We start from the raw sequence: 17,797 nt of genomic DNA on the forward strand, positions 1-17,797 counted from the left end.
GCCAGCGGGAGGCATCCAAAAGGCAAGGAGGTGGAGCTGCTCCTCTCTGTATAGGTATAGGCAGATGCAGGGGGCGCTTGTTAAATTCTTTTGCATTTAGTTTTGCTGTCGATAATGATGCTGCTGCGTCGGCAGCCGAGACTTGGAAACACTGGTCCTCCTGCGAAGGCACCTTCCCTTCTCACCCTCCGGAACCCTTTCAGTTGCCGACAACAGCGAGACGGTGATGTCGATTTTGATGCATGCTTATGTTCGCTTATCCTCCATCTCGACTGTCTATACCCTATCGGGGGATATATATGGGGTAGGATGGATCATGTTTTCAGTTCATAACAATACGTCTTTTATTTGTATGATTTTTATCAGACATAATGGACGGACCTCTACCGAGCTGGTATTCTGAAGGAGGTTTATATAATATTCACAATTTAACAGTTGTATTGTTGGTCCTTTATTTTAATACATTATTACAAAGTCTTCGGCTTAGAGTCTGGACTATTCCAAAATTTTATTTCAATGGAATAACTTCTCAGGCATAGTTGATAGGTTTAAATTTATCTGTAAAATATTCACAATTCAATAGTTCTAGCTGGTCTCGTATTACCCATTTAAGGATCTTTCTTGAATTATTATATTTTAAAGAAGATATCATACATGTACGATATGATGTTTTACATCTTTGCAATATTATCAAATTTAAAATATTGTTAAACTGTTGTTGTTAAAAACTGTTGCCCAAGGGTATTATTGAAAGCAACTTGGAGGCGGGTTGTTAGCGTTGAGGTATTAAATTCCCTTTTGCTTCTCATTTCTGGCGCTCTTCACTTGCATCTGTTGCCTGCCCCCTTTCATCCTTGCCCCCCCCCCCCCAGGTTTATCCCTCCCTCCCCCGCTCGTCGATTTTCAGCTGCGGCAATATGTGTATGCAAATTATTCCTGGGGAGCTGCAAACGAAGCTTCGAGAAGAAGGATTTAATACAATTTACTTGGACAAAGTAACGAATTATTGAACCATATGGTTATGCTCTGGACAAAGGAAATAATTTAATAAATTTAAATGGGTTTGTAAAGCCATAAAAAGAGCCATATCCGGTGGATTAGCTTCATCTAAGCCAGCTCGCTGGCTTTTTCCACACCTACCCATCGACGCCTCGAGGGCTTCTGAAAGCGAGCTACCAATTGAATTAAATGCCTATCCAGATTGCCCATGCCTTTGGCCAATATTTTGAAAGCTGAATGCTGAAAGCAGAGCTCCCCTGCTCCTAAAAGAGTCCAGAAAAAAGGTCGAACAAAAGAAGAGTGTGAGAGAAAAAGATACTCGAGCTGAAGAAGTGCAAAGAACTCTCGAAATGAAACTGGTTCTGGCCCAAAACCAAATTGTATCTGGTCTTCGGTTCGTCGTCTGTCGCTGTGTTCGTATAGTATAGTATGCTGTAGTATAGGGGCTCTCATCTCAGCTGGTGTTTGAAAATGTGCTAAGTTGCCTCGCTTTTGTATGCACAAAGGGGAACTGAACAGAAAGTGGGGGGCCAAGGGGTAGAGTAAACAACTTTGTGAAATGGCGGACAATTATGGGAGATGCGCCGTGCTATCTGTGAGAGATACTTGGTGTGGAACCCGAGGACAGTTGCCACTTTGGTCACGTACCAAAAAGCGATTGCAGCTCCAGATATGCACACTCTCTTTACTGTATATACATATACCTACATATATATTTGGGTCAACTTTGCGCCCGATTTTTGTAAGCAAATATTAATTTCGCCCTTGCCTTCATTTCGTTTTTAGGAATATTGTCTCCTCCGGGTCCGTTTCTGACGCCCAGTCCATCGCCATCGATCTCAGCTAGCCCTCGTCTGCAACCATCGCCATCGCTCTCGCCGTTCCCACAGGATGTGGTGCTCGTAGCCGGTGGCAGTCAAGTAAACGCCAACAGCAATCCCCAGGAACACGTAAGTTGATCATCTATAAAGTTATAGAATTCATAAAGATTTTTAAACCATCAACCCTTTAAGCAATTATACAACTTTTTAAAGGCCTAAATCAAGAGCATATCTGCTTGATTTGAGTATTTTTTCTAGTCACTTTTTCATGAAGAAGTGTTCTTGAAAACGAGACACATTTGTTCTTGCCTTTGCTTTTTGAGACGACATTATTCTTGATTTTATTTGTTAATTTAAAAATGAAAAAAATAGAGAGATTCGAAATGAGAGTGACATTTTCTCTAAACACTATAGAATGGTTAGTTAATATACCTTTCCCTATTTCCTTATAGGAGCGCAAGGCGGCGACGCCTGGCAGGAGACAGTCCATCCACCAGTTCACCAATGGCAGTCCCAATGCTGGAACCGTTGTCTTTCAGCCGAGCCCCTCACAATCGCCGGCCGCTGCCACGACGGTCATCGGCGTGACCAGTGGTGGCCTGATAGCCACCGCCGCCGGAGGAACTGGAGCCGGCTTAGGTGCCGGTGTAGGAGGAGGAGCTGGTAGCAGTGCCGGAGTGGGAGTGGGAGTGACACTGCATGGAAATGCCATTGGGAACGAGCTGAATGCTACTCTGGTGGGATCCAATAATATCCAGCTCAATAAGGTGGGAGTCACAATATAATTATAATTTTATACCAGTTAAAATATATTCATCAATTACAGAAGGGCACAAAGCGGGCAACCCAGCAGCAGCAGCAGCAACAACAGCAACAGCTGGGCCACCAGATCTTCAGCAGCGCCGTTGCACCCACCTCGATCAGCAGTGCGACTGCGGTGGCAGCCGGCGGAGGAGGCTATGGACAGTTCAATGCCACCGCCATCAGCACGCCCACCTCGTTTGCCACCTCGGTTGGCAGTGTGGTCACCAGCAGCGGGGCCAAAGGTCCGACGAAGGGTCAGAAGGGGCAGCACCAGCACCAGCAGCAGTTCCAGCACTACCAGAGCAGCAGTCCCCTGATAGCAGACAGTCCCATCCCGAGTCCCAGCGGCGCCATTGCAGCGGCTGCGATTAAGCCGCCAACGCCGCAGCCCCAACCCATGCAGATGCTGCCCCAGCAGTTCACCATCTCGCAGCAGCCGCAGCAACAGCAGCAGGCGCAGCAGGTCTTCCAGTTTATCCAGGGACCGCAGGGCCAGCTCATAGCCACCACACAACAGCAGCAGCAGCAGCCCATCCAGCAGCAGCAGCAACAACAACAGCAGCAGCAGCAGCAACAACAGCAGCCGCAGCCTCTCCAGCAGCAGCAACATCGATTCGTTAGCAATGCCGGAGTCACAATGCCAACCGGCAAGACCGGCAAGGCACCGCAACAAATCCTGCCCAAGCCGCAGCAGGAGTTGCAGCAGCAAAAGAAAGGCTCAACCGCCGGTGGAGCACAGATCTCGCAGTCGTCGCAACAAACTGGCCAGGCCAACAATCCCACCCAACAACAACAGCAGCAGCAACAACAACAGCAGATCCTGCTACCTGCAACCACCAGTCAGCCGCAGCAGTTGCTCCTTAACCAGATGCCCGTGCTGGTGCAGCAGAATCCGCAGGGCGTGCAGCTGATCCTGCGTCCGCCCACACCACAGCTGACGACCACGCCCTCCCTGGTCATCCAGCAGAATGCCCGGGGACAGCCCCAGCTGCAGACGCAGCCGGCACAGCAGCAATTGCTGCGGATAGTGGGCACCAATGGAGCGACCATGCAGCTGGCTGCCGCGCCCACCTTCATTGTGTCCTCGCAGGCGAACCTTATCCATCAGACGGCGGCGGGTCAGTTCCAGAGCGCCATCAAGACTGGCACGCAGCTCACGGGTTTGCATGCGGCCCTAGCACAGGCCCAGGCCCAGGCGCAGGCGCCACGATCTCAGCCGTTTGCCACGACGGCCACGTTGAACACGCAGCTCCTCGGCCAGAGTGTGGCCGCCCAGCTGCAAAATCTACAATTGGCGGCGGCCCAAATCCAAATGCCCAACGGCCTCACTGCGATCTCCCAACTGCCAGCTCATCTGCAGCAGAGTTTGGGTGGAGCCACCATCAACCTGAATCAGCTGAATGGGGCGCATCTACAGCAGATAGCCAATGCTTTTCAGACGCCGCAGGCTCCGGGGACAAACCAAGGCGGAGGTGCCAGCACGACGGCGGAGCTCTTTACCCAGTCCTCGCCAGCGCATGTGCCGCTGGCCGTCACCCCAGAGCCACTGCGCCAACCGACGCCGGTGCCCATGATGCAGCAGCAACAGCAGGCGGCGATGGCCACCATTCAGTTGCAGCAGCAACAGCAACAACAGCAGCAGGCGCAGATCCAACAGTTGCAGCATCAACTTCAGCAAACTCAATCCCAGGTGCAGCAGGCCCAGCAATCTGTCCAGGCGACCACTGTTCCGGAGCCCAAGAAGAAGCCACGACCACGCAAGAAGAAGCAGGCGCCAGCAGCAGCAGCTCTAACTCCAGCAGCAGCCGCTCCTCCAGTTGCGTCCGTCGAGGTGAGACCACCGACACCCCAGAAGATAGCCATCGCGGCCACGCCCACGCCACCGCAAATAGTGCGCTCCAAGTCGCCATCGCCACCACCAACGACCATCCAGCGAAGTAGCAATGGAAAGCTAGATCTCGGCGATGTGATGAAGTTCTGCGGCATCACTGGTGACGATGATGACGACGAGGACTACGGGATGGGCCTGGACACGGGGCTAGCACCCGAACCCGAGCCAGCGAACCAGGCCCAGGTGACTCCCAGCAGCGGAGCAGCGACGGCAGGCAGCAGCGGCGACATCATGATCTCCATACCGAACCAAAACGGCAGCGATGGCCTGCCATTCACCCTGACCATTCCCGCTCCGCAGCCTCAGTCCTCGACCTCCTCGCAGGCGGGAAACGAATCAGCCACCGAAATACCAAATATCCTCATCAAGATCGATCCTAGTGCGGAGGCAGCGGTGCCGCCATTTGGTCTGTCCACTCCACGGCTGCCCACGGCCGAGGAGATCCAGAAGCAGGCGCAGCAGCATTTGGCGCAACAGGCGGCAGCAGCTGCAGCGGCAGCCAAGGCGACCACTACTGCCACTCCGACCATAAACATAAGCCTGCCCAGCATGACGCTGCAGCCGCAGGTGACGCCGGCACCCATGGTCACGCCCACCCCGGCGCCAACTTCCAACCCCGTGTCCACAACGGCGGCTGTGAAGCCAAGAAGAAAGCCTGCGGTGCGAAGGAACGCGAAGAAGCCGGAGGTAACCACCAGCAGCGGCAGCACCATGATCTCATCGAGCAGCAGCACCACAACGATCAGTAGCAGCACCAGTACCATCCTAAACAACAGCCAACCCACCACTGTAAACACCATCACACTGACCACGCCCACTCCCGCCACGAGCAGCAGCAATCCCACCCTGATGCTGACCCACGGAACGCCGACGGCAGTGCCAAGTCAGATTGGCAACATTCAGATCTCACAGGTGCACAATCATCACCAATCCGCCCTGCCGGTAAGCAGTGCGGTGGAGAACAAGATCCAGATAATGCCGATTCTTCCGCCGGGAGCAACGGTAATGGGAGGTACACCTGGAGCGGGAGCTCATGCGCCCACCTCCCAATCCACCCAGTTGGTCTTTCAGCCAACGGTGCCCTCGGTGGCGCCTACGATCAGTACGGAATCCACTGGGTTCAAGTTGTCCAGCGATGGTCGACAGATGCAACTGGTGGCCATACCGCAGGCTACTCCTCCGCCGACGACAGCCAGTGCGGCCCAACCAGCGGTCTCTACGCCCACGCCGGCCTTAACCGCCGGGGGAGCCACGATTCTGCCACCTCAGTTAACTGGAATGCCCGCCAATGTATCGGTTTCAGTGGGATCTCCTGCATCGGCTGCGGCTCTGGTGCCACAGCTCACTGGTAGTCTCACGCTCACCGTGTCCGAGCAATGCGAGCGACTGATCCTGCGACATGATCCCAACAATCCCCAGGACCATCAATCGCAGCTCATCCTGCAGGCACTGCTCAAGGGCGCCCTGCCCAATGTGACCATCATCAATGAGCCGACGCGTGTGGATCCCAACAAGCAGCCAACGCCAATGTTGCAGTCCCAACAGCAAGTCATCCAAATCCCCCAGCCAGTGGCTCAACCTCAGCCCAATCTGCAGCAGCAACAGGCGCTACCCAAGGTTTCAACAGGTCCCAAAATAGAAGTTAAAGGTAAGTGATACTTAAGTTATAATCAGAGTGTGAAATTATTTGTGCAAAATGGTCAAAGGATATACTTGTCCCTTTAAAGACTATATTGTACAAATGGATTAGCTCCCTTGAATGAAAGGAAAGAACTAACTTGGTATAACTAATTTGAATCTTCTACCATTGCAGTGGCTAACAATAGAAAGTTGTTAGGACAGGGAGCCCATATCGCCAGCAGCATGCTGGGAATGACGAGCACCACAACCACCATGTCTACAATGAAGCCCCCGGCATCCATTCCCGCCAAGCAGAACGAAATGCTGTCCTCCTTCCCGCCTCTGCCGCTCAACTCCCAGGTTCTCATCCAGCAGCAGCCACTGATTCCGGCGCAGCTGCAGCCCCAGTTGCAGCCCGTCACCGTGCCCGTGAGCCTTCCCACTCAGCCTGCAACCATCTCCGTGCCAATACCCTCGCCGGCACCTGCTCCACAACTGGCCAACAGTGGACAGCAGCGCTATATTGCCCTGCCGCCCATCGATCCCACCACTCAGCAGTTGTTCTGCCTGAACAGCGTGACCAATCAGATAACGGCGATGAGCGCGGGTCAAACGGCAGCTTCGATTGGACCCACAGAGCGCCTGCTTATTGCTCCGGCTGGGATAAATGCCCAACAGCTGGCCCAGTGCCTGCAGTTGGGACAACTCCATTTCAACGATGTTAATCCACTGCCCGCCCAGCAGCAGCAGCAGCAGCAGCAAGTCGCGGTCAGTGGTGCCTCATCGTCGATGGCACTTTCTATGCCACTGCGACCTCAGCCACCGCAGCAGCAGATCGTGCATCCCATCCAGCCCATCACGAATGGATTGGCCATTACCACAACGGCCAGTACCACACTGACCACCACCACGAGCACCACCTCACTGACTACGGTGACCAAACAGGTGGCCAATGTGGCGCCAATAATCGATCAAAGCAAGGCGAAACTGGAGCCGGCTAAGGCAGCCACCAGTGGAGCTGGTGGTGGCGCGGTGGTCAAGAAGAAGCCTGTTAGGAAGCCCAAGGCGACGCCGACCAATGCCTCCGAGTTGGCCAATCTAAAGAACGCCAGCGTGGTTAAGCCGATGCCAAAGTTGGATCCCCTTTCGCAGAAGCCCAACAACAATCCGGTGCAAATTGTCCAACCGAATGTGGCCAGTGGCAAACAAATGATTGTGGTGGGCAGCTCCAGTTGCACAACAACCACCACGACTACGATGAGTGCCAGCATCCAGCCCTTCCAGACGACGAGTGGCACCAAATTGGTTGGCGTTACGGTGCCCATGCAGCAGCAACAACCGACTGGCACGGCAGCAATATTGCAACAACAGCAGCAACAGAGGACGAGCTTTAGCTTGACGGCCACCACGGTGGCTACACCTGCTCCGATGCCATCTCCAACAGTGGCTTCTGGAGTCGGCCAATTGCAATTGCAACAGCTGCCACCCCAACAACAACAACAACAGCAGCAGCAGTTGCAATCCCAGCAGCAGCAGCAGCAACAATTGCAGGCTCCCAAGCAACAACAACCGCAACCGAACACTGTGTCCCGGGTGCAGACCATCCAACTAACACCCCAAATGCAACAGATTTTCAAGCAGGTCCAAATGCAGATCCAGTTCCTCACCATAAAGCTGCAGAACAAAACGACCTTCCTGCCCGTCTCCTCGGAAATTGATCCGTCAACCATTGCCGCCTACAACAAGCCGATGACCGATGCGGAAATAAATCTGGCACTGCAGCGACTCTTTGCCGAGCAGCACCGAATCCTGGCCTCCGGCAAGGAGGTGCCCACTCCGGAGGGTATGTTGCCAACGGCAAACGGAAGTGGAGGATTTACGCTGATGCCACAGGCAGTGCAGCAGCAACAGCAGCAACAGCAACAGCAGCAGCAGCAACAGCAGCAGCAGCAACAGCAACAGCAACAGCAGCAGCAGCCACAGTTACAACCGACGGTCTCTGAGCCACTGAAGACAATCGTGCCCGCCAATGTGGTGCAGCCCAACAACCACTCATCCACCACAGCAGCCGTAGCAGCCGTAGCAGCCGCTGGCGGTGTCGCAGCTACTCCCAATGCCCAACAGAACATAACCCAGAGGATACACATCTATCCCATGCAGCACCAGCAGCAGCAACAGGCGGGCAACAAACAAAAGCAGGCGCAACCCAAGCCGCAGCAGGAGCAACAATCACAGCTCCAAATAAAACCCAAAGAGCCGGCCAACAGGAACAAAGCCAATAGCAACCAACAGCTGCAGCAAAACCCACAACAACTGCAACAACAGCCACCAAACGGAAGCATCAATATGTTACCACAAAAAGTAAATATGCTGCCTGTCCAGCAGCAACAGCAACAACTTCAGCAGCAGCAGTCGCAGCCAACATTGCTCAACAAGAGCGGACCACCACCTCTGATCTTCGCCAGCTCCACAAATCTGCTTAACAACAGCAACAGTGGCAACACTCTCACTAGCAATTCGACAATACAAGTGAACAGCATGTTGCCTCTGCCACCATTGCAACCCCAACAGCAACCACAGCAGCAGTTACAGCAGCAGCAGCAACAGCAGCAGCCAACGCCAATCCTACCACCAGTAGCTGCAGCAATGGGTGTTGGAGTGGCGCCAGGACCAATTGGAAATCTTGTGCCAACACTACCGAGCATACCGAGCCTGCCCCTTTACATGCCGAACAAAATGGACGAAATGCCAACGCAGAAACCCAAAATTGCACGCCTCTCCTTGTGAGTAGTTGGTTGAACAATGCCGATTTCAAGAAAAGCGGCCAACTGGATTGCAGATATAGCAACACACCACCGAGCCTGGTTACTAACTTTTGTATTTTCGCAGATTCGTGCGCCAACTGGAGGTGGACCAAGAGAGCTGTCTGAAGCCTGACTATGTTAAGCCCTTCCGGACCAAGGATGAGGCGGTTAAGAGGCTAATCAGGTGAGAAAACGCTTGATTAAATGATAAAGTTAAGCCAATGCTAACATGTTTTATTGTTTAGGTACCATTGCATGCATGAAAACGATGTGGAGTTGCCGTCCGATGAAGACGAGGAGTTTGAGTCCACCGCTCTGGGATTCCAAGATAAGTTCAGACAGCTTAATGGCAAGTTCCAGGAAATACTGATGCAGGAATCAACGGTACGAAAAGTCTTTAGGATATCCAAATCTTTATTAACCTATTGTGAAATATTAATATACAGTTACAACATCGCACTTCGGAGATTTTGCAAGTCCAACAGCTTATGATTGACGATCTTAAAGGCGAGATCAACGACATTCGCACCGCTGAAAAGGAGTTGGAGCAGCAGCTGAAGGAGGAGCAGAACAGCGATAAATCAACGCTGGCCAGCGATCTCCAGCCAGAGGCTAAGATTAAGGAGGAGATTAAACAGGAACCGATCGATAAGTCAGCCCAACCGGACGGCGTTGTGGACAAGTTTGATTTACTTAAAAACAGCGCTGATGTCAACAAGGCATTCAGCAAGTCACAGCCACAGCAGAGTACGACAGTAAAGCTTGAGGAAAGCAACGAAGCTGGTGAGGCCTCAGTAAATGGATCTGTGAAGAGCGAGGGTCAGGACAAGGAATCTTCGAAGTACATCAAAAAAGACTACGACAATTTCGATATCGAGTCTGAGCTCACCACCAGCTTCATCATGAAAAAGGTGGAGAACAAAGCAGCTTTGGCCAAGAGCGCTGAGGCTCGCTACCAAGAAAGAAACTTGATGGACCAACAACAGCAGCAACAGCAAGCACATATCAAGGGCAATGGAGGAGATAACGTGGATCAGGACGATGGCTGGTATTGCCTGCAAAAGGAGCTTCATCTTATGAATAATGATCCAATGCAGCAACCGACACAACAGCTAAATGGCAACCAGCAGCATATGCCCGTCAACCGTCAAACGGCGCAGCAGCAACAGCAGCACTTCTTAGACAACTCCAACTCTAACAACATGATGAACAACAGTAACCATATGTCCGACCTGTTCCCCAATGGATGCATTGATAAGAGCAACCAGAGTACCACCAGCAGCAGCAATAGTAGTTGCGTTAGTGAAAACCATGCTGGCTCCAATCCCGTCAAGACTGTCTCGTCGTGCAGTGGTCAACGCGAACAGCCAGTGGTCATCGATGCTGAGCAACAGAACGAGCATCCTGCCATCAGTGAATTCTTCAGCAGCGACTCGGATGTGCAAAAGTCCGTGGAGACGCGACTGGAGGCCATGTTTGGGGAGTCACCCGTGCATCTGGACGTGAAGAGTAGCAGCGATGCCCACGACATTGAGTCCAACCTGGACGAGATCTTTGGGGACTCGAAATCGCCGGCGGTCAACCACAAGAGTAAGATGAGCATGTGGGTGCCAGATGCCACATTTATGCAGCAGACGCCGCAGCAGCAGGCGCCGCAACAGCAGCAGCAGTATGCAGGCGCGCAACAACCATCACAGCAGCAACATCACATTGAACTGAACTGCAACAATAATCCACGCTGGATGCAGAGCATGGAGGCGCACTACAGCGACTTCCTTTCCAGCGGAACCAGCAACGGCGAGGTGGTGAATGGAGGAGAGACGCGGAAACGGAGCTGGGATAGCCAGCTGATGGGCTCCGGCAGCGATATGGAAGATGACAACAGCAGCAAGCGTCTGTGCACTGCTTCGTCGTCGTCCTCTTCATCGCCCATGTCGTCGCAGCAGCAGCAACATGTCCCAGTGCCCCAGCATGGTCTCCTGGACTCGGACATGCTGCCAGCTGGATTCCCCCAGATGTTCATGGAGCAGCAGCAACAGCAGGTTCAGCAACAACACAACTTTTCCTATGCCAACATTCTGGATCAGCAGCAGCAACAACAGCACCAGCAGCAACATTTCCAGCACAACCTGCAGCAACAGATACAGCAGCAGCAGCAGCAGATGCATGTTAACCACATGGGCGGAGCAGCAGTAGTGGCTGGCGGAGAGTACGACGATGACATTAGTCGGCATGTGGCCAGCGCCATTGACAGCATCCTGAATCTGCAGAACAGCGGTGACTCGCTGCAGTTCTCTCTGGGCTCGATCCTGGGCGACACGCTGGACGACCAGCGGCAGGCGGGCGGCACTATGCCCAGCTGCCAGCAGGAGCAGGTGATTCAGCGTCGCCGCCAACTGGGCGAGGAGATGAACGACTGTCTGATCAGTGGCGGTGGCTCCGCAGTTAGCGGAGTGGCGGACAACAGCAGTAACATACTGCTGGAGCACCACCACCAACAGCATCAGATGATGCAGAGCCATCAGCAACAGCCCCACCTGCAGCACCATCACCATCAGAACATGGCGCAGGCCCAGGCGCAGCATTTGGGACAACTGAACGACTTTAGCTGCGTGGCCGGCGGCTTGGATGATCCGGTCAAGTCGATAATGACCTCCTGACTTGGAGCGCCAAGCACCTCCGCCGCGGAAAACGCCTCCAACAGTCTGATACTAGAGTTTAATGCCACCACCTTGTGAAAAACGGTTGATAATAATGACTTCCTGATTGTATAGATACCCGTCTTAGTTGTCCTTGGTTATTGTTTTACCCCCGAGTACAACCTTTAATTAGATTTAAGTTGAAAGCGTAGCATAAATTGTTTTTAATTATTGTTTGTATTGTTTAGTCCAATGTTTTGTACAATATTTGACCAACCCTCAGATTACCAATTACTTAATACAAGGGGAATGTAGAAAGAGAGAGAGGTGAAAGTGAAGGCATCGGCATCTATAATACGACAGCCCCAATAAAGCCAAGAAAGCAATTGACGTGGTGAATTGAAAACTAAACGACGAATAGCATCAAATGCTTCTCACAGAGGTACACTAAATGGAACATAATATTATAAATTATATAGCTACAGTAACTAAGAGAAAGCCCCTAGACAATTTATTCAAATGAAACCAAGAAAAGTACGTAAGAAAATGAAGGCAATGATGAGATGAGGTGGAATCACGCGCAAACAAAAGGGAAGGAAAACGAATTGGTTGTATAATTCATAATTAAGTTACTTGAAGCAATTCTGAGAAACAATTAAAATCACGTTGCCAATTTTGTTGTCGTTGCAATATCAGGCAGAGCAATTTATCCGCATCCAATCGATTTTTAGAAGCCCAGATAAAATATATTTATTTAAGAATTACGTTGCGAAAGAGTTTTGTAAATAGTTAAAGCATGCAGCAGTTTCAATCGCGCCCCAAGAGCTGTCTAACCAGATTATAAATATATATAGCTAAGCATTTTTAAAGAGGAGATATCATTTAATGCGCTTTACGTACGACTGCTTCTGATATTACAGACAAACAAACCAACCAACCAACCAACTAACCTATTGACGTGCTCAATTCGAGAGTAAAGAATATTTCGGCATAGCTACGGGTGTCATTGGAAAGCAAATGCAAAGATCTTAGGGATTATCGAGTACCAACTATGGCAAACTACGAAGCAAACCAAAAGCAGTTCAAAAATCACAATTTTAGCCAATTTAGTTTAAACATTTATAAATTATTGAATCTAATGTAATATCTTATACACTTAAACCGATCGATTGAAGAGAGGAGCTGATAATATTGAGATGAGGAACCACAGGAAAAAAAACCAACAACAAATTAACGAATCGTATCAATTGTATCTTGATCTTGCGACAAATCTGACTTGTGATTTGTGCCACGTTTTAAATATAGATGTCTGATTAGCTTGTAAACATACATAATAAATACGATTAAAGTCTATACAAAAAAAAAAACACCCACACTCAGTAAGCCACTACAAAGTTTATCCAAAACGATTCGGATTCGCGAGTCGCGAAAGCAATTGTAAATGTTTGGCGTGGGAAGGGCGGGCGCCACGCATCAATTACATACCAATTACAATACTAACTACTACTTTAATACCACCACTAACACACCTACTACGATACGTACTACCATGGACGGAATGCTTGTATTACGTGTAGTCTGTAAGGGAACTTCAAGAGGTACCATATTTTAAGATGTGCTTCGTTTATTCAGGCCCCTCATCCATGATTCCCAAACCATAACCCGAACCCATCCTCTCCCCCTTAAAAAAAAAATACAAAGCTGTCCCCACCTGTCCAGCGTCCCGTCTGAGTTGCATGATCTTGTATTTCTATTTTGAAACTTTCTAGTTATTATTCAAAGACAAATAACTTTCGTGTAAAAATGTATATGTAATAGCATAATTTAAGTTTGCAACCCAAAACTGAATAAATTTAAATCTATTGATACATTATTAATGAGAATTGTTTTAAGTTGTATTTAGAACAAAATCGAACTCAGAACTCAAGTCGGTCGCCCCTCCCGCAACCACCTTTCCACAACAACAAAGAGCAGTGTCGTCATTTGAATTGTTCAGCTAAATGTGTCTAAATGTAATTTAACATAAAGAGAAAACTAAAGATTTTTAAACAAACATTGTGAGTTTTAATTAAACATCATCAGCATAGGGAGAGAGAGACAGCAAAGCAAAGGAAACAACTTTAATATTTGATAGTTTATTAAGCCCATCCATTCATAGTCGTCATAAACATTAAGTACATAAAACAAAACAAAACAAACAAAAGATTCAATATAAATCTCACTGAAACGCAACAAACCGAAAACCCAACTGAGAACGAAAACTAAATAAAAGGAAATGCAATCAAAGTTCATGCATTTGCGTTTGTACTGGGTGAAATGTTCTTAGGAAAATAAAGAAAATTCCATACAATTTTAAAAATTATCGCATTTTATTATCGGCTCTTTTTCAATTATGCTGGTTGCCCGTGGGCTTGAAAATGCTCTTGTAGCATTTTCTGTGAGATTCGTTTTTTTCGTACTTTTAATATTACACACAAATCGACTTTGTGCTGAGTGCAACTGACTTCCTAATATCATGCTAACATAAACATAAAATTAACTACAAGAGAGATTACAAGGTTAAAACCGGCTGTTTTGGCTACTAGCTCAAAAGACGGGTTAGCAATGGCCCAATATCGTGTTACAGTAGGTGCTTACATTAGGAAATAAATTATTACAAAATAACAGTTATCAGTACGAAGAATATTATACAATCGAGTCCTAGCGATTTTGAAATGACATGTTAAATAGGAAGATGGGATGGTTCGATGATTTGTTCATAGTCGCTGGGGCAAGAAATATGCCGTATTCCGTTGGTATAATATCAGTTTTAATAGCCCCAAAGCTGGATTATTAAGTTTACTGGCCTTGAATAATATACATATTTGGATAAAATTTGAAATAAATTTTCAAGGAGGGGCCTTGGTTTTTAAAATTTGATATTACACCTATTCTTTTTACTCTGCGATTATAAATGTGTTCTCATCGACCCATCCCGATGTTGGGCATTGCTTTATTCGATTGGCCTGTCCCTAAGCTTAGCATAGTATTTGGCATTTGCGCTAAAGAACGAATTCGAGTAAAACGATTGTTGCAGCCTAAATGCGCCGACTCTATTCGGTTTCCAGTTAGTTTAGTTTAGTGGCGCAACTAAGTTGCGCTGCCCACTATTTGCTTCGCCTAGGGGTAGTTAAGTCTTGAGCGGATAGACGGGCAGTGGATGGCCCTCAGAATTGAAGACCCATTGCTCCAGATCGATTTCCTTGCGGTCGTCACTGAACAGTAGGTAGAAGTACTTCAAAGTCTCGCTCAGCCAAAAACTTTCCATCAGATCGCGCAGGCGCGTATTCTGTGTGTTCTTGACATTTCCCATCGATGTGTAGCCCGCATTTACTTTGGCGTGAGTTTCAAACGCCTGGAAGATTGTCCATCCCATATCTTGATAGGTGCGATTGCCAGTTATAGAGTAGAAATAATAAAGACTCTCCACAAACTCCGGTCGGAGCAGATTATGCGCATCGTTTGGCTTCACATAAATGTCCTGATCATCCTTTTCTGTGAGCGCAAAGTAGGAAATCTCGGCCGCCAAATGTGTGGGATTTATCATGTAGGTCTGATAGCATGTGTCCATCAAGTCTCTGGCGAGTATCAAATGCGAGTCCGGCATCCCATTCTGGTGACCCAGAATCAAAGTGCCGGGCAGGTAACACGTTAGATGGTCCATTTTCGGCTTGAAGTCTTTCCCATTGATCAGCTCGCCAATGTAAACCCAATGCTCACGTGGAGTGCGCCGCATCAGCTGTGTTAGTACACCGTCAACTGCTTGCATGTAGTCCAAGATAAGGCTAAAATAAACAAGGGTTGAATAAATTAAATAATACTAAACAATTGGTATTTGCATAGGTGAAACAGCTCAAGTTACTCTTTCTATAATGTAGAGTCTCTGTCCAGAGTGCTTTGTCCAAAATGTTATTCACCTGCTTCAATTACAAATTAAAGTACTTACTTGTCGTTATCCTTACGTCCAGTCTGGATCCACTGTTTCAGCAGGTACTCATAGTAGGAGTCACCACGAGCACCAAGGGAAATGGTGGCGTAGTTGCGGAAGGTTCCCGTGTTGGCGTTGATAAATATGGGCACCAGGCCATGATTCTTATCCAGATCGTGCACCTTCTCGTTTACTTTGTGAGCAACCTAATAAGCGTAAATTGTTTTATAATTTTGAATTGCCTCTTATCCGATCTATTTACCTGTTCATAAACGGAAACGTTTGTAGACCGACTCAAATCACGAAACTCTAGCTGAATGGTGGTCACCTCGCTGGTGGAGCTATCTGGTGACCACTTGGGCGAATGCGCCGACAGATCGCCGAGGTTCACATCCGAATAGGGGATATTCGACGGAGATAGGAAGGCGGGCAGTAAACGGTTGCCCAATTCCGCTGCCTTGGCCAGAAACATTGTGTCCCCGCTCAAGTGATAGGCGGACAACAATCCGCCCAGGACTCTGATGGTCACCTCGAAGAGATTCACATCGCGCTTAGTATCGAAGCGCAGTGATTGCTCCACCCAGTCGCGAGCCTCTTTGAATTCTGTGTGGTAAAAGTTGTGAATATTAAAATGAAGTGAAAGTTTGAAAAAAGTGCCAGCTCACCATCGTCCAGTCCCATTATGTACATGGTGTCCAGTGAGTCCACAATGGTGAGTCCCAGACCGAACCATTCGTGGGAGTATTGGGAAATGGGCTTCAGGTTGTCGTGTCCCCAGGCGTACTTCTTGTAGCCCGCCCAGGAGTGCTTAAAGGCGGCTACCACAGCCGACTGACGCTCATTGGTGGCGCCATGGAAGTGCTGACCCTTGGCCAGAAGAGGCTTAATCTTCTTGAGGTGCTCCTTGAAACTGACTCCGCCCAGATTCAGTGGGCTCTTGATCGCCAGATCGAGCTGCTCTCGTTCGCTGAGCGGCTCTGTTGACTCCTGTGGAACGGGCTCCTCCACATTGTTCAGGATGTCGATCCCTCCGATGTCCTGCTCCCTGTTGCTATCCGGCGGAGGCAAGGCCACGGCCTGCGGGGGTCCTTGAGCGGCCACCGTCTCCGGCAGACGGGCCACGTTTTCGGCAGAGTTCGCATCTCCGTAGGCAACTAATTCATTGAACTGAAATTGATTGTTTTAGAGATATGATCATAGGATTACACAGGAAGTGCGCCGGCACTTAATCAAAACACTAATAGGCAATCGCACCGATATGGACGGCTATCGTAAACATTGGTAGTCAATTAAGCACTTATCAATTAAGTAATGGGGCTATATACCTTATCACTAAGTGCCTCCGCCCTGGGTGGTCTCTTATCTTCCGGACCAGGTGCCGCGGCAGCCACATCCTTGTCCTTATCCACGCCGGGGTGATGGTGCGGATTTGGCAGGGGCATTTGGTATGGGGACACGACTGCCTTAGTATCCACATCCCTTAAACTGGCGGCCAGCAGTTGATCGCCACTCAGACATAGCAGCACAGTCACACAAAAAGCGGTTATTCCGAGAATAATGAGATTACGCTGACAACGCGGCAGCTGATTCCAAGCCTGATTCGGGGGAATATAGCAAATGTTAAGATTTATTTTAAGGACCTTTGGGGAGCAACGCCCCGTTTTCCACCTACCCGCCGCAGGCTCTTCCTGCTCCGCTCGTCCACCGTCGCCGGTGATCCCGTCGAGAGTGTGAGCGTTATGTGACCGCCGTCCTTCATCGCGTTTCGCTAAATGAAGTCGCCGGAATTCTAAGTGTGGGAAAGTTGGATGGGAAATTCCACAACATTCGCCTCGCCTCCAATAAAAATCGATTGCGCCGCTGCCAGCGGAGGAAGTGGAGCTAACTAGCCAAGGTCGGTCCAACTACTACTGCCCTCCGTCACTCGCTAGTCATCTCTTGCGTGCCTGTGCATTAATTAATACATTACTACGCGAATTACAAATAAAATTTCTAAAATTATTTCTGCGAGAGCATTTTTGGAGCTTGCCAATCGAGACCAACGCTATGCTATCGATGCTATCGTTCGCATCCTATAGCCTCCTTACACAGGGGGTATTCGCTTCAGGGGGGATTCTTCCATAAAAAATATACGTGCTAGAAAGAGACGGAGGATAACCGCAACAACTCGCTTCGAATAATGGGACCGCACACGCACACCAATTCAGTATTTCAGTGTTATTATTTAGTATTTTTTTCAAGTTTAGGTGTAC

General features: G+C 49.3%; 2 protein-coding genes across 2 annotated transcripts in view; one reads left to right on the plus strand and one right to left on the minus strand.

Moving 5' to 3' along the window:
* LOC119546811 (mucin-5AC) overlaps positions 1-13,455 on the plus strand; it is a 47,756-nt gene extending 34,301 nt beyond the window's left edge. Inside the window, exons 3-9 of the mRNA XM_037853397.1 lie at positions 1,786-1,949; positions 2,273-2,587; positions 2,647-6,163; positions 6,329-8,918; positions 9,025-9,123; positions 9,185-9,323; positions 9,386-13,455. Coding sequence (XP_037709325.1) covers positions 1,786-1,949; positions 2,273-2,587; positions 2,647-6,163; positions 6,329-8,918; positions 9,025-9,123; positions 9,185-9,323; positions 9,386-11,599 — 9,038 coding nt within the window. The 3' untranslated portion in view covers positions 11,600-13,455. The remainder of the gene's footprint in view (positions 1-1,785; positions 1,950-2,272; positions 2,588-2,646; positions 6,164-6,328; positions 8,919-9,024; positions 9,124-9,184; positions 9,324-9,385) is intronic.
* Positions 13,456-13,693: 238 nt separating this feature from the next.
* On the minus strand, positions 13,694-17,600 carry LOC119546826 (endoplasmic reticulum mannosyl-oligosaccharide 1,2-alpha-mannosidase). Its single transcript, XM_037853421.1, has 6 exons — positions 17,218-17,600; positions 16,871-17,140; positions 16,211-16,712; positions 15,808-16,148; positions 15,564-15,751; positions 13,694-15,402 (listed from the first exon to the last, which is right to left on the minus strand). The coding sequence occupies exons 1-6, from the start codon at positions 17,302-17,304 to the stop codon at positions 14,748-14,750; spliced, it is 2,043 nt and encodes a 680-aa protein (XP_037709349.1). The 5' UTR covers positions 17,305-17,600; the 3' UTR covers positions 13,694-14,747.
* Positions 17,601-17,797: the final 197 nt, after the last annotated feature.

This window comes from Drosophila subpulchrella, chromosome 3R, assembly GCF_014743375.2.
Source record: "Drosophila subpulchrella strain 33 F10 #4 breed RU33 chromosome 3R, RU_Dsub_v1.1 Primary Assembly, whole genome shotgun sequence".
Classification (NCBI taxonomy): Eukaryota; Metazoa; Arthropoda; class Insecta; order Diptera; family Drosophilidae; genus Drosophila; species Drosophila subpulchrella.

What these genes read in the sequence shown, in the direction of transcription:
- LOC119546826 (XM_037853421.1), bottom strand. Translation starts at nt 17,304, where the DNA reads ATGAAGGACGGCGGTCACATAACGCTCACACTCTCGACGGGATCACCG. An exon ending in GCAGGAAGAGCCTGCGGCGG is followed by an intron (nt 17,141 to 17,217) that starts GTAGGTGGAAAA and finishes CCCCCGAATCAG; the next exon opens with GCTTGGAATCAGCTGCCGCG. An exon ending in CATAATGGGACTGGACGATG is followed by an intron (nt 16,149 to 16,210) that starts GTGAGCTGGCAC and finishes TTTACCACACAG; the next exon opens with AATTCAAAGAGGCTCGCGAC.